At 40.9% G+C, this 16,003-nt stretch overlaps 1 protein-coding gene across 5 annotated transcripts in view; it reads left to right on the top strand.

The window, feature by feature from the left end:
* The window catches only part of PTPRM (protein tyrosine phosphatase receptor type M), a gene marked incomplete at its 3' end in the record, with an annotated part of 796,072 nt that overhangs the window by 771,599 nt on the left and 8,470 nt on the right, over nucleotides 1-16,003 (top strand). For all 5 annotated transcript variants that reach the window (XM_084252855.1, XM_084252854.1, XM_084252853.1 and 2 more), the window contains 5 exons: nucleotides 600-773; nucleotides 1,796-1,927; nucleotides 6,059-6,184; nucleotides 8,059-8,222; nucleotides 14,747-14,882. In XM_084252855.1, coding sequence (XP_084108981.1) covers nucleotides 600-773; nucleotides 1,796-1,927; nucleotides 6,059-6,184; nucleotides 8,059-8,222; nucleotides 14,747-14,882 — 732 coding nt within the window. The remainder of the gene's footprint in view (nucleotides 1-599; nucleotides 774-1,795; nucleotides 1,928-6,058; nucleotides 6,185-8,058; nucleotides 8,223-14,746; nucleotides 14,883-16,003) is intronic.

Here is a 16,003-nt window from a genome sequence, read left to right as displayed (position 1 = left end):
AGCATGGTTGACATTTGGGCTGAAAAATCCTTTGCTGGGAATACAGTCTTATAGGATTTTAGCAACATCCCTGGCCTCTACCCACTGGATGCCAGGAGACCTCTACCACACCAGCTGTGACAACCAAAAATGTACAGAGACATTGCCAGTGTCCCTTGGGGGCAAGATGAGCTGGTTAAGAACCACGGGTCTAGCAAAGCCATTTCTTGCCCTTGGCAGCAGATACTAGGTGATCCCTTGGTTTCATATGGGTGGGGCCAAACCAAAGGGGTGCGTTCAGAGCCCTAGTCTGGCAAGTTCATTGCATTTCAATTATCCTATTCCGTGTAAATGTACCTGACTCCAGGCTCTTCCATCCAGGTGTTCAGTCACTAAGCCCTGGTTGGACTTATTGGCACTTAACCCTGTGGATCCACAATGGTCCTTGTGTCTGATGGCCATTGTCTGTGGATAAAATCCCCAAAAGAAAAGTGTAGTAGGGGTGGGAGAAGGGAACCATCTTGCGGTCAGCTGTAAGGAACATAAGTGCTCCAAAGTCTGAGCGTGAGACAGTGCTCACCAGCACCCTCTTCCCCGTGGTTCTGTCTTCCCTCACGTAGACCCTGAACATGGTGACGCCAACTCTGCGCGTGGAAGACTGCAGCATCGCGCTCCTGCCCCGGAACCACGAGAAAAACCGGTGCATGGACATCCTGCCCCCGGACCGCTGCCTGCCCTTCCTCATCACCATCGACGGGGAGAGCAGCAACTACATTAACGCCGCCCTCATGGACGTAAGCTCATGCCCTCTCCCTTGAAGGCAACAGGAAGCCTTTCCCCAGGGGGAGTACAGGGGAAGGTAGCAAAGCCAGCTTGGTTTTCTCCTTTGACTCATCTGCCTCGGTTGGATATTTTTTAAAGATGCAAACTATTTTTTCAATAAAGTGTGCTTCAGTTTCCAGAGATGTTTTTCTGACAGAACCAACATCCTTGGTCTCTTGGAGACTACTGATCCGGAAGTATTGATAAACGAAATATGTCCCCGTTCCTCTCTGAACACTTAGATTTTTAACCTGCTGGCCAGAGAGCAAGAGACAGCTATTAAGTCACTAAGGCAGTGAAGTGGGATTATATGGTTTGCAGCATTATTTTAGTTCCCTTTCCTCCTAATTTAGGCAGTAATTAACATAGGGGGGAAAATTGCCTGTCAGTACAGATAGTACACAACTCATTACCTCCTGTCAGTCTATTTACTTCTAGCTGAATGAGCATTTGCTATTCAATTGATGGGAAAAGTGAATGGGTATTTTCAGCACTAATATGGAAACGTTAATTCTATTGTGGTGATATCAGTGAAAAAGGTTCTTAAATGTGTCTGAGCTCTCCAGAGCTGTAAGATGCACATGTGTCCTTTTATGACAGGAATAAGAAATGCCTTTACACGTACACATGACAAGTGAACAGATTTTAGGTGCAGCAGAACTATTTTACTTGTACATATTTTTAAAGCAAAGTTCCATTTTCTTCATTAAAATAATTATTTATATGATCAATATTGTGTTTCTACCAGAAATAGAAGAAAAGTAGTAAGAGACACTGAGTTTTCCTGGTATAAATTAAGAATATCTTTTCATTGCAATTCTGCAGTTAAGTTTGTATTTAGCCTACTCTGGCTTTGACAACAGTGATGGAATTCAACAATTGTTAAAAATGTTTGGCATTATATGTCACAAGTTTCCATGTGTACAAAATAATTTAGCTTCCTCACTTTGCATTTTCCTGGGTATATTTGGATCTTCCTTGTTTGTGTTTGCAGAGCTATAAACAGCCTTCAGCTTTTATTGTCACCCAGCATCCTTTGCCAAACACTGTCAAAGACTTCTGGAGACTGGTCCTAGACTACCACTGCACGTCTGTGGTCATGCTGAACGATGTGGATCCTGCCCAGGTGAGACTTGCTGGAGTAGCTCAGGGGCAGCTCTTGCCCAGGGTCAGATCTACATTTGCTTTGCTTGCACATTGCAAACTACAGGCCCCAGTGCCAAGTCACATGCCAGGCAAGGACTGAGACCTGGAGATGCTGAAACACAAATCTGAAAAATCAAGTGGAATTAGTGATCAGGGCAAAGGGTAGCCTGAAACCGAAAAGACAAGATCAAATCACAGACAGTGGAAGTGACAGCGCAAGACAGGGGCAGAAACTGGTCTGTTCCCAAAGGACTGAAATACTAAGGAGAGGTTGATACCAGACAATGGACAGAGGGAGCTGAACAGAAATGAGGATGTTGCAGAATGAAAGTAGTGCAAGCAAGCCAGAGAGCCATAATAAAAGGACATCCACGTCTAATGTGACCCCGGCCCCTTCCTGAAGCAACTCTGTGCTTCCTGCACACTCACCTGTCACCTGCAAATAGAGCTTTCAGTGGTAGGGTGACACAGGGAAAACCAACCATCAATTTAAACAGACAGCAATTAATTTTGTTAACTCTTTAGTAAAGATATTAAAAAGAAATAAAACTGGGACATAAAGATAATAGAAGCTCAGAATGATGAATGGGGCTTTTACATAGCTCCTCTCCTTAACAAAGAGAGAAAGAATTAGACAGTGATGACTCGATACTAGTAATGAGGTTAGAGACATTTTCTTAAAGGGACTTGTCAGGGGAGCAGTCACAAAGTGGCCTTTAGGAGCAGAATGTACTGCTTTGGGGTTCTACTAGACAGAAGGCATTATGGGAAGTTTGACCTTAACATATTTTAAAAGTAAACTTGTTCTGGAACTGAATTACTTTCCTATCTAGTAGAGAGAATTTCTTTAAAAAGAAAAGAGGTCTGAAGTATTTCAGTAACCAAACTGGACAAGAATTTTTCTCCCAAAATCCATTTTATCATTCTGCCATAAATCCCATGGACATTCACTTCAGTTCTATAATGTTGTTAATTACTTTTGAAGCACTACATTATATTATTAAGGTTCTACCTGAAAGCTAATTAATGAAATAGTAATGATAATCCTTGTTTTCATCTAATCCATTTTTTTGCTTAAGAGCTTAAATATTTTAGAAGTCCTCCCCATTGATCTTCTCTGAAGTATAGATTGCAGCCATTTATAAAGACAAGCAGACTTCAGAGTTCAGAGAGCTTCAACGACAAGCTCGAAATAGGATAACAGATTCTGATTTTCTTACTTATAGAAATGCTGGTTAAATTTCACTAATTCAGAACATCTTAGTCATAGACAGTATAGGATAAAGGGCATGTTCCATATTCAGAATCATTTTTTGTTTCCAAATGTGTATCCTGAAATGCAGTGATAAATGTCTTTGTTCTGATTAGTGAACCAGAGGTCAGTGATTTTGGTATGTTCTTTTTGAGCAATGATGTCTGAATGCTAAAGCTGCATTCTAAACCCAAACAGTCTGGTTTCAGACTAAGCTTGGCTGATCAGTAGTAGGAGAGACAGAGATTCCAATTCTATTCACAAACCGAGCTGATTTTCAGAGTGAAAGAAAGAAGGCTTCTGGGATTCAGTCTTTTGGAAAGCACTAAACCAAGTATTTGAACTTAAAGGCTTTGCAGTTGTACTAGAATAGCTCTCAACTATTTTAAGTATTTATAGGTCCAGTTCATGGACGTGTTATGCACCATTTAAGCCATTTTCTACATGGCTTACTTGGGCAGACTGCAGAATGCAGTGTGCCGAGAGCCAAGTGCTGCCCAGGCCATTCATATTTCTCTGATGTAAGTGACAAGTTTTAGATCAGGGCTTGAACCTACAGAGCAAGCAGAAAGCCAAGTTAGCTTGGTTAGGAGAAAAATGGGCAGAACAGTTCAAATGTCCATGTTAGGACTTTTATTATCATCATGGCATCCCATTGTAATGCCTATTAATTTTAACAGTAGGTACACTTGGGTATCAAAATGAAAAAAAAATAAAACCCACCAGCATGCCAAATTTGACAAGGCGGTTTTATAACTTGTCACCAGGAAGTGCTGATAAGGGAAAAATTTTATGGAAGCATTACTTACAAATAAATTTAAATGTAATTTCTAAAATACTATAGATTTAACTAACATGAAAAGTACCCATAGTTGTCCCACTAGTCTTGATCATAAAGTGGAAAGCTTTAGCTTCTTTAATTGTGCAGTCTGCTCAAAATTCTAAAACTGCTTTCTAGATCTAAACTGGCCTCAACCAAATCCTGGCTGACCAGTAGTAGGAGAGATAGCAGAGACTGCCATTTCTTTTCATTGAAATTGATAACTATCTAGCAATCTTGTATATAAGTCAAATTTTGCAACCCTTGGCCAAAGAGATTTTGGATCCTTTGGAAAATAAACATCATAAAAAGAAAGGCAGGAAGTATGGGAGGGAGGAATTCAACCAGTGGGATACCCCATTTTAAAAATGAGGTGATGCTTTTCATTTGCTGTTGATTCCATAAAAACCAGTTATAAAATAATGAAGTATTTCCATCTTGCCTCATCACAACCTATTTGTCCCTCAGGTGAATTAGCAAGATAAAAGTTAAATGCTACTCCATTGTTCCAGTGTATATGCTTTGTTCCTCTGTCATAGGTTAGTGACCCAGCTAATCCACACCTCCACACCTAGGAATCTACCCAAAGAACACAAAAACACCAATTCGAAGGAAAACCTGCAATGCAATGCTATGATTATTGCAGATCTATTTACAATAGCCAAGATATGAAACAACCCAAATGTCCCAGAACAGATGAATGGCTCAAGAAGGTGTGGTATATACACTCAATGGAATACTACTCTGCAATCAAAAAAGATAAACTCATGCCATTTGTAGCAACATGATGGAGCTGGAAGGAATTATGTTAAGCAAAAATGTCAGAAGTTTAAAGATAAATACTGATGGTTTCACTTGTATGTGGAATGTAAAGAAACCAAACAAAGGGTCAGATAACAATGATGTAAAAAAAAAAATAGTTCATAGTAATAAAAAAATTAGGGGTGAGAGGTGGGAAGAAACTGGTACAAAAATTGTGACTGAAATATTTGAGTAACTTATGAGCCAAAATTCAACTTCCCAGCATTGTTATCCTATACAGAAAACAAAAACCAAAATAAAAAAGCATAATGAAAAAATGTGATATATATCATTATAAGCACAAATTAAAAAATAAATAAATAAATGCTACTCCCCAAAAATGTCACTCTATATCAAGTCCCAAGAATTTCATTTCAGGCTTTAAATGTCTACCAAGGTGTCAGGGTTCTAGGAAAGGTTTTTGAGGAGACAAGTTCTTGGGGGATTCTGCTCACCTATCTCTAAGTTTGGTATTTCTGTGGGTTAGGGGCAAGCAAAAGTGCCCCTTTCATAGGTCGTCATACCCAGGAACATCCCACCACAAGTTATGTGTCATGTTTATGTAAAAGTTCTTGTTACCCAGGATCACCAATCCCTGGCATTTGATACGCTAGGAAATTGTCTCTTTAATTAAAGCCACTTCTAGATAAAACTGCAAAACATTTACTCTTATTACACCACCCTGGTGGAATGGAGGGGAGGGAGGGTTTGAATCAGAGCATGACAATGCAACCCAACACTGTGATCAGTATCTTGTCACAAAATAGCCCTATTCCCAAAAGTGATTACAAGTTACAATGCAAGCCCAGAAGGGGGAGGTTGAGATTTGTACATTAACAGGTATGCCTGGCATCTTCACTGTCTTAGCTCAGGACATCATCCCCAAGGGCTGATAAGAGTTCCTTCAGCACGCAAAAAAACATCTTACACTGGAAGTATTGAATGGCATCTGCATGACCTCCTTATGGTGGGATTGCCCACAGCTTAAAGAAATACTTCCCAAGAAAATGAAAATGCCAACAGTACTAGAAGGACAGGTAAAGTTGCAGAATCAGCTAACAAGACAGGTAAAGTTGCAGAATCAGCTAACAAGTTGCTAGAAGGAAAAGAGAGAACAGAAAAAATGAAATGCATCAATAGACTGTTAAGAATTACTGAATGTCAGTAATGACCTTATCCAAACTATTAGGAGCAAATTTATTTTTATAATTAACCTTGTGTTCTATATTTTAATTCAGTTGTGTCCACAGTACTGGCCGGAGAACGGAGTACACAGACATGGCCCCATTCAAGTGGAATTTGTTTCAGCTGATTTAGAAGAAGACATCATCAGCAGGATATTCCGGATTTATAATGCAGCCAGAGTAAGATGGCCACCAACAACTTATCTTTTGGTTTCATTATTTTCACATTCATTGCTTATTTAGAGAACCCACTTTGTGTCAAGCCTCTGTTCTAGGAATTTGGAATCCACCAGTGAACAAGACCAACCTCCCTAAACTAATGGAACTTACATTCTAATGAGAAGATAAATGATAAATAATGGATGGAACAGATATAATAGACACAATATGATAGAAAATGATAAATGCTGCAGAAAAAAACTGAGGAGGCACAAAATGCCATGAATATGGAGAATATGAATAAGGAGAGAAATCGAGTCTGCCTTAAGTAGATGTGTCATGTGAGCAAAAACTTAACAGAAGAGAGGGAGCAGCCCCAAGGCTCTCTTGGAGACAGCCTTCACAGGCAAAAGTAATGATCAGTGCAAAGACTCTGAGGTGGGGCCTTGCTTGTTGTGTCCCACCTGATGTGGCTGGAGCACAGTGAGTGAAGGTGGGAGTAGCTTGTGGAGTAGTCCAGGTAGAGGCAAAGTGGCCATGGGGGAGGGGGCGCTAACTCGAGCAGGGGGCAGAGGCCATGTAAGGCTTTGCCAAATACTACTATAATTTGGGCTTTTGTTCTAGAAAAGAAAAATAAGAAGCCTTTATAGGATTTTAAGTAGAAGAATTCCATGATATAGGTTACCTTTTAAAAGGAGCATTCAGCCTTCTGTTTTGAAAACAGACTAAAAGAGAGGCCCTTCAGAAGGCCAGTTGTGAAGTGGCAACACAGGACAAGAGTGGTGGCAGATGGAGGAAGTAGGAGGTAGTGAGATTGTGATATATTCTCATGGCAGAGCCAATAAGATTTGCTGATAGGTTGCATCCCAAGGAGTCTGGGGAGGGGGCGACGCTCCAGAGTTCAGTCCTGAGAACTAGAACTGACAGAATAGACATTAAGTTAGGAAGGGCTGTGATGGGACTGTTTGGCAGTAATGGACACGTGAAAAAAGGATCAGGAGTTCAATCTGAAACACACTAAGCCTGAGATGACTACTAGACCCCAAGTGGAAATAGGTTGGCTTTTCAGTCTGTGAGGGTGAAGTGCAGGAGAAAGATCTGAACTGGAAGGGTGAAATAGGTGACTTACTGGAATATTTAAAGTATGAGATGGAATGAAGTCATGAAGTGACAGATGGAGAAGTGAAAAGGGCCCAAGGACTGAGCTGGGGGCTTCATCAGCAAAAGATCTGAGGAAGGGAGGGTGCAGGCAAGGGGGAGGATGGGTGAACGGGGAGGACCGAGTACAGAAGGTATGTCAACAAGAAGCAGCATCCCCTATGTCGAATGCCATGGAAGATTCAATCTCAGTGGCTTGTCCATGGTCAGATTTAAATTGCCCCTGCCCTTCTAGCACTTTCTTAAATCCTGCAATTCCAATTATGACTGAAGGTTAAGTATTAATATCTTAACAAGAGTCACAGCAATAAACAAAACCCTGTCACACTCAGCGGAACCAGAGTAATGTCTATCAACCTGAGTTCACAAACCTCTCCGGATTATAATTTATTTTTTAATTTACCTGTAATTAAAGTAAAGCCAATTTAGCACTTATTGTATGATGTGGGCAGTGTTTATGTTGTGCGTTAGTTTTCACTTGGCTTTTGTGAACTTATAAGCATCCACTTTTCCGCTCCAGTTTTGTCTAACCTGTCATTTAAAACACCTGGTTTTTTTATACCAGCTGGAGATTAAAAATCATAACTCTTCAGCCTGTAGAGATGTCCTTCATTATTTATAGGCAGGCCTCTCCCTTAATAATGTCCTGCTATGTTGAGAAGACCAAGTAGGTGGAATCAGCCCACTGGAACTCTATAAAGTAAATAACGCCTTGATTGTTCTCTGATTCTCTGTAGCCCCAAGATGGATATCGGATGGTGCAGCAATTCCAGTTCCTGGGCTGGCCGATGTACAGGGACACTCCTGTGTCCAAGCGCTCCTTCTTGAAGCTCATTCGCCAAGTGGACAAGTGGCAGGAGGAATACAATGGTGGTGAAGGCCGCACAGTTGTGCACTGCTTGTAAGTACTGAGCTCCGGTCTCAGAGCAACCAGTGACTCACGTTTCACTCTTCACAGAGAAGCAAACAGGTCTGGGTGATAGGACAGATTAGTCTGTCCATGGAGGGATTGGCTTGCTTTGATAGGTAAAACCTGGAAACAACCCAAATGCCCAAAAATAGATGACTGGATCAAGAACATATGGTACATGCTCCCAATGGAATATTACTCAGCAATCAAAAAAGATAAACTCATGCCATTCACAGCAACGTGCATGGAACTAGAAGGAATTATGCTCAGTGAAATAAGCCAGAAGGAAAAAGAAAAATATCGGATGGTTTCACTTATAGCAGGAAAATAGGGGACCCAAATAAGACATCAGTGTAAAAAAGTAATAACAGTACAAAACACAACAAAGCAAAAACGGACAATTATAAATCAGAGACATCCTGCAGGGGAGGAGGCAGGAGAGGGATCAGAGGGAGGGAGGGAGGAGCACAGGGGACTGAGGTGATGGTGCACAGGTGCATTGGTGAAGGAAACTCCATGGGGACTACACCTGAGGGGGTGGGAGAAGCAAATATTGTTTAAAAATGAACAATGATGTAAAATAAATAAATAAATAAAACTTTAAATAATAGTTTACCCTTAATAAATAAAAATTAAAAAAAGAAAACAAGGAGTGCATATTTTGCATTCAGATGGGTGTCACTGCCTGTAGCAGGAGGAAGGACCAGAGCAGGATCCCTATGATTAGACAGACGAGTGAAGGAGGAGTCTTGGAGCCCTCAGTGGCTTTTGCAGGCTTTTTTTGCATTTACCAGGTACGTGGCAGGCAGGGATGCCGGGGCACCAGGGAGCTGGCACGCCTCCCAGCCCCTGGCGAATCTTCACTCTTCCTGGGCTCTCCGGCCCTCTCTCATGGCCTCTGCTTCTCTTTCATTCCTTTTGCTCTGCTCTCTTCTGCGACTTCATTCTGCTGTTCAACTGGCATCCCTGAGATGCCGTCCTTAAAAGCCCAGTCTTAGCTGAGGTAAATCCCATCTACCTATGCGCACACCCTACTCCAGGTGCCCGCCATCAGGCATGCATTCAGGACCACAAGGATCCATCATCTATCCTGATGGCGGGTGGCAGAAAAGCCTGATACTTTACTTACCCTACACTGCCTTAAAAATAAGTGCTGACCCTGTGAGTAGGACCTCTCCAAAAATTAAAAAACAGCTGGGGGGATTCATTGAGCTTTGAGAGTCGTATGTTAGGTTTTCAGGAATTTCTGAGCTGATTATTACATTCTTAGTAATTCAAAGCCATCCATCACATAAGAATTCACATCACGGACATCAGCAAATGCTTCAAATCAGGGCTCTCTCCTTAAGCTGGTTTACCATCACAGTAGTAGGTGATTCTATTGAAAAGTATGTCCAGCAGTTTCAAAAGAATTGTCTCTTTTGTGTGTGTATGGTTTTAAGAGTTTTTTTTTTTTGTTTTTTTTTTTTGTTTTTTTGCTAGAGAATGTTTATATTGGGGACATTTGGTTAGAACCAGTGTCTCCAGAGTATGGGGTCCAGGCCAGCAATTTCAGGAGCTACCCAAAAGGGAGGAAATATGCTACGAAGCTAGTAGTCCCCAACCTTGGTTGTGCATTAAGAGTCATTTGGGTAACTTTGGGGTCAAAAAAAAATCATGTTCAGGTCACACCCAAAATCAAAAATAAAATAAAAAAAATCAAAATCTGTGGTGGGTGGTACCCAAGCATTAGTGCTTTTTTTAAACTTCTAGATTATTTCAATGTGCAGCCAAGGTTGAGAGCCACTAAATAGAGACTGCCACACTTTTCAAAGCACTTTCACCTGCGTTTTCTCATTGGCGATGATATGTAGCTAATCAGCCAGCTGGAATTGGCTTAATGGAACAGGCAATTAGAAAGTCGTGGCAGTTAGGGAAGACATTTAAAGCATTTGTGAAAACATAACATATAAGCTTATGTCTTTTGTCAATGGAGTGTCTGCGACTAGAAGCACACAGTGAAGTCTCTCCCAAATTGAAGGGAAAATAAAGTTTTTCTCAGGGCAGACCGAGTCCAATTAAAATGGAAACTCAGTTAAGGTCCTGGCTACCCTCTACTTAATGCCCGTTCTCATGAAATACAACCCCCACCCAGGACCCTGGGAGGCCTCCCTGGCAGCCCAGAACTCTACCCTAACTCTCCCCAAAGTAAGTCCTGCAGGGTGTCATCCTGATGGAAGCTGATATTTCCTTGGAAGGAGTCTAAGGAATCTGTTCACGCTTATCCTTCATCCTCTGAAACGCTCTTGTTAACCTTTCCCCCCTCACTACCCTCCTCTTCCATCTTATGGACCCAGTTTATTAAAAACATCTTTCCCAGGAAAATGCCAACAAGAATTGATTCAAAGTTCACTTCCCCATTATTACGTCTCTAAATCCAGATGTAAACTCTGCTCAGAGAAAGATCACAGAGTCACCAGCGTAAGGTGATTCAGTTCTGACAAGGAAAACTGAAACCTTAGTGTTTGTTTTATATCTATTAGGTTATTGTTGAGATATTAAAAATAGTATGCAGGTACCCATTGCTGCATCTGGAGATCTCCAGCATCTGGAGCTGAGAGCATAATGCATGTTACTTCTTTCAATGACCAGTACCGTAACCCAAAGTTTTGAGTAACATAACAGTGGGGACGTTGAGGCACCAGGACAGGCCTAAGGGGAAGATAATTACTGCACTTTGTAGACAACTATCAAGCCCTCCAAGACCCAGTCATGGCCCCAGAACTAAATAGTTACAGCCCCACTCCACTTGATTATCTAAAACACTGTGCTGTCTTTTAACTGTAGTGACAGTAGTGGACATTGGTTGTTCTACCTCCTGCCCACTCAGCACTTCTTCCCCTTCTGCTGGTGGAAGAACCTGGATTTCTCTTTGGGACCCTTTCATCCCCACTCACGTCTCTTGCTTCCCCTTGGGACTGCCTCTTGACCTCTTGGCATCGGAGGGGCCCTGAGATTCATGCCTGGTAGGATGTTTATTGTTATTTCGATTTATAAGTCTAAACCTGTGACTTTTGTAGTTATTAGAACATTAGTTTAAACTGGTATCTATGAATATAGGCTCAAAAAATAAAATAAAATATGAAGGACTCTTCCCTGCTTTTCTAAAATAAGGGCATTGTATTCGGCATGGCATAGCGCCACCTAATGGCTGTGTGGGGAACATTCCTGCCTGAGTCCTCTCCAGGTGCTTTGATTGCACCCTGATCACATGGACTCAATTAAAGCAAATAGGACTTTGTTTTTTCTTTATACATATCTTCCAGCTAACAAAAGAAGAAGAAATGGATGGAATTAAGACATCAACATTTGGCTAGCTTTGATGAAAATAATGGATGTGGACAAGTGTGGTCACTGATGGGTGTGGGAGCAGAGTGGGGAAGCAGTGTGGTGTCAGTGCAAGAATACAGGCTCATGAAGCAAAAGAGAATATGGAACAGAGCCACACCTCAGTTTCACTTATCTACACAGATCCACAGCAACAAACCTACTGAAAGGCACAGGAAAGACTGCCCTTGTGTGTGGTCTCTGCTCACACTACATGAAGAAATCATGTCCAAAATGTGAAAAGAAAAGCAGAGGAGCTTCTAGGAGAAAATCTCTGTGACCATGATGTAGCTAGAGACACGGAACACTAGTTATAAAGGAAAGCACGGGGCATGTAAGCATATATCCACATAACCAATACACATAGGAAAGGTACTGGCATCATTACTTCTCTGGAATATTCACATTAAAACCAGGATAGGCTGCCACTGCCTACTCACCAGAGTGGTTAACATCTAAAAGACAGACAAATGATTGTACCAAGCCTCAGTGAAGCTCTGGAGCAACTGAAACTTCTATGTGCTGAGGATAAGAAGTAAATATGGTACAATCATCCCGGAACTTGTTCATAGCATCCACTAAATAGAAACATCCTCTGATGGAACTCTATAACTCTTAGGTAAATGACCACAGAAATGACTCATGTATACACCACAAGCAGGTTTATGGTGGGTTTATTCATATCAAAAACTGGAAACAGCCCAAATATTTAGCAGCTGTTGATAAATATACAGTAGTATGTCCATTTAATAGAATTCTTCTCAAGAATATAAAAGAATAAGCTACTGATATAACCACATGGAGAGTCCTCAGATTGATGATATTGAGTGAAATAAGCCAAACTCAAAAAGGGTATATGCTATATGATTCCAGCTTTACAGAATTTAAAACCAGACTGTGGATATGTATTTTGCTCGAAGTAAAATGCAGATTATCTTTGGGGTATTGATTGTTTTGACAAGAAAGTATGAGGAGGGTCTAGGGTCTGATCATGGTCTGTATCTTGCATAGGGAGGATATGCTTGTAAAAAAAAACTGGGATATATATATACTTACCATGTGTGGACTTAACTGTAGGTATGTTATACTTTATTTAAAAAAAAAAAAACTGATTTGGAACTTAACAATGGAGTGATCAAGCTTACCTCCAAACATAATTATCAATCTTCAAGTCACAAAGCAAGAAACAACCTGGTATCTTGTGCCTGCTCCTAATGCAAGTCCACTTGTAAGTTATTCTATCTAAAAAGAATAATTCTGATTCTTACCAAGCCCTGGAGCTAGTTACCAATTTCCAGGCAATAGAGGGTTAAAGAGCATGTTAAGTGATAACACAGAGATGAAATGAATGAGAACTACCCCAGGAAAAATGAGTCCAATTCCTCAACAAATAAATTGCCAAGAAAAAAGAGAACAAAGACTAGTGTAAAGATTAAAATAAATGTGTAAGCCATGTCAACCAATATAATGTGTGGGCTTTGCTTAGATATGGATATGAAAAAGGCAATTGTAAGAAATGGATGGGATAATCTGAGAAATTTGAATAGTGACTAGAAATTTGGGTATGTTAAAACACCAATAAGTGTGATAATGTTGTTCTGTTTAACAACTTTTCTTAAAAAGGTGCCTTAACTCCTTAGAGAAATGGTTGGTTCCAAAGCTGTTGCAGCAAAGACACAGAATGCTTGTAGAACATCTTGTGGTTCCGGAAAGTAGAGAAGTGCTCAAAACATCAGGGGCTTGTCAGAAAGCAGTGAATCATCCTGATGGAATTCCTGGCCAAAGCCAGCATAATTTCAACAGCAAAATAAATATTGATGCTATTGTGCTTTATTTCAGAGAATAAAATTAATATGTGTAAGTTCAGACTGATATAAATGAATAAAAGCTATTTTTTCTAAATTGGAGAGAAGAGACAGGTATCTCTTATAGAGAGGGAAGTAGTAAAACCAATTGGACAAACACCGCAGTGATCACTGTTAGACAGGACGGGATCCACCAATGGATAGGAAAATCAGTGGGTGGAATTCTGAGGAGAAGCAATTATATTTGCATAAACCTCAGGTTTTTCCCCAAGATATCCATTAACTACAGCAAGAAAGATAAAAACTACAGGGAGAATGTTGGCCAGACACCCACTTTTCTTAACCAGTGATCAAAGTCATCACCAGCAATTACAGTTCAACACCATGAACCCCTCTGGGAACACAACAGCTCCTCTGTGGTTGTCTGGCCAAAATATATAACCTCATTTCCAGTCATGAGAAAGCATCAGACAAATCCAAAATGAAAGGACATTGTACATTTTGTAATTTGTAATGACTTCTGAAACTTTGGGTGGGAGCCATGGCTACTTTCTACATCTACATTTGTTATTTTGTATTCCACAAAATTGCTAACCAGTACTCTTCAAAATTGCTGCAGTCAAGAAAGACCAAGGTCCCATTCAGATTGGAGGACACTAAGCAAAATAGATGCAAGGTGGGATCCTGGACTGGGTCTTGAAAAAGGACATTCATGAACAATTCGTGACATTTCACTATGGTCTGTGGTTTCATGACTAGCAGTTCACCAATATTAATTTTCTGGTTGTAATCACGTACTCTATTGTGTAAAATGTTCACATCAGGGGAAGGTAATATGGTAGGGAACTTCTTCCCATACTATTTTTGCAACACTTCTATCCACCTAAGATTAATTCAAAATAAAAAGTTTTACTTAAAAAGACTATGTATGTTCTAGAGCTGAATACTGAAATTCTTAATAATGAATTTTCTACACCAAGTACATCTTGGTCCATAATCCATAGTTGTCACCAGTTTTCCTGGCAGATTCCAGAAGGAGTGCTTGTCCATTGAACAGTTTCCAAGATGGGCCCTTTCTTTAAAAGGCGAGGAGGGCTGTATCAGATAACAAAATCTAAGACTGAGTTGAAGCTGCAGAAGGAGGCTGGACCAGTGTCTTGAAGCCTCCAGTCAGTTGATCCTTGAACCCAGCACTGAGGTCCATTTACTCCATTTGCTTTAATTAGAAACGACCCTAGGTGGATTGTCCCAGCCTCTGTGACCTCCACAGGTTCACCTCAGATGTGTGAGTAGTGAACATGTAAAGGGAAATATAATCCAACCATCTGATTTCTCTTCTGACAGGAATGGGGGTGGCCGAAGCGGGACATTCTGTGCCATCAGCATCGTCTGTGAGATGCTCCGGCACCAAAGGACAGTGGACGTCTTCCACGCTGTGAAGACACTGAGGAACAACAAGCCCAACATGGTGGACCTCCTGGTAGGCGCCTCCCTCTACCCTGCTAAGTCGGCCATTTTCCTGGGTGTTGTAAGATCCCATCACTTCCCAGACTCACAATAACACTGATTCACAGAGGAAAAGACTCATTTTCAAAAGCATAATCTAATCATTTTGCTTATGAAGGTTTTTAATCCCTCTTCCTCTCTTACTTTGCCTTGTCACAAGAAAACTTTGTCTCATTTGAAATATGGAAATAGTTGAAACTCGCAAGTGAACATCCTTATTAATTTCCATTCCTGGCAGTGCCTTCCACGTGGCTAAGCACTTAGTCTTCCCAGAGAAGAAATAATCATAGCACATGAAATGCCAGATTTTCAAATTATATATTTTATAAATAGCTTAATCACCTAATATTTATCAAAGCTGTGAATTTTTAGTTTGACATCCAGAATATTGCATTTAATTATGGTGGCCATCTCTGAGAAAAGGATTAAAGGAGTTGAGAAACAAAGGACTTTGTGCAATTATTTTCTTAGAGCATTTCATGAAATCTCTTTTTTGTGTGGAGCTGTTGAAATGCCAACCACTGTGACTCAAGAATAGTAGAATAGCTTCTAGGAGGAAGCTTTTAGATGAGGTTTTTGTACTTCTCTGTTAGGGGAGGAAGGATCTGAAGGAAGCAGTGGGACTAATCCCAAGGTAGAGAAAATGGCCTGGGGCGGGATGAGGAATGAAGAAATGGCTGATGCTGACAAGTTTGGAAAGCCTCCTGTCCCTGTTTCACTCCCTACAACAGCGGGGTTAAAATTTAATATATAATAAAGGGACTAAAGAGAGAGACGAAATGACAGCTAAGGTTAAGGGAGTAGCCATGGTCCCCAGTCATTCGCACAGTGCCTGGGTCGGGTGCTACCAGTGGCGGTGCTGGCCTACTCCTCGGACATATCCGAGTCCTACTTAGCTCCGTCCTGCTTTTCCCGAATATGTGTCTCATGTTTCTGTTTATATGAAGCGTGGAGCTTGCTGAGGAATTTGGTAGAGGAGCACCGGTTTTGCAAGACACAGACTCTCAAAAACACCCCCAGTTATCACATTGACTTCTGATAAAAGGACTTTGTCCCCTAAATTGCAGCCCTCTCTTCCCTTCCCCAGAGAAAGCT

The sequence above is a fragment of the Talpa europaea genome (assembly GCF_964194135.1).
Source record: "Talpa europaea genome assembly, chromosome: 13".
Taxonomy (NCBI): Eukaryota; Metazoa; Chordata; class Mammalia; order Eulipotyphla; family Talpidae; genus Talpa; species Talpa europaea.
Note: the sequence above shows the minus strand (reverse complement) of the source record. Positions and strands in the feature narration are given on the sequence as shown.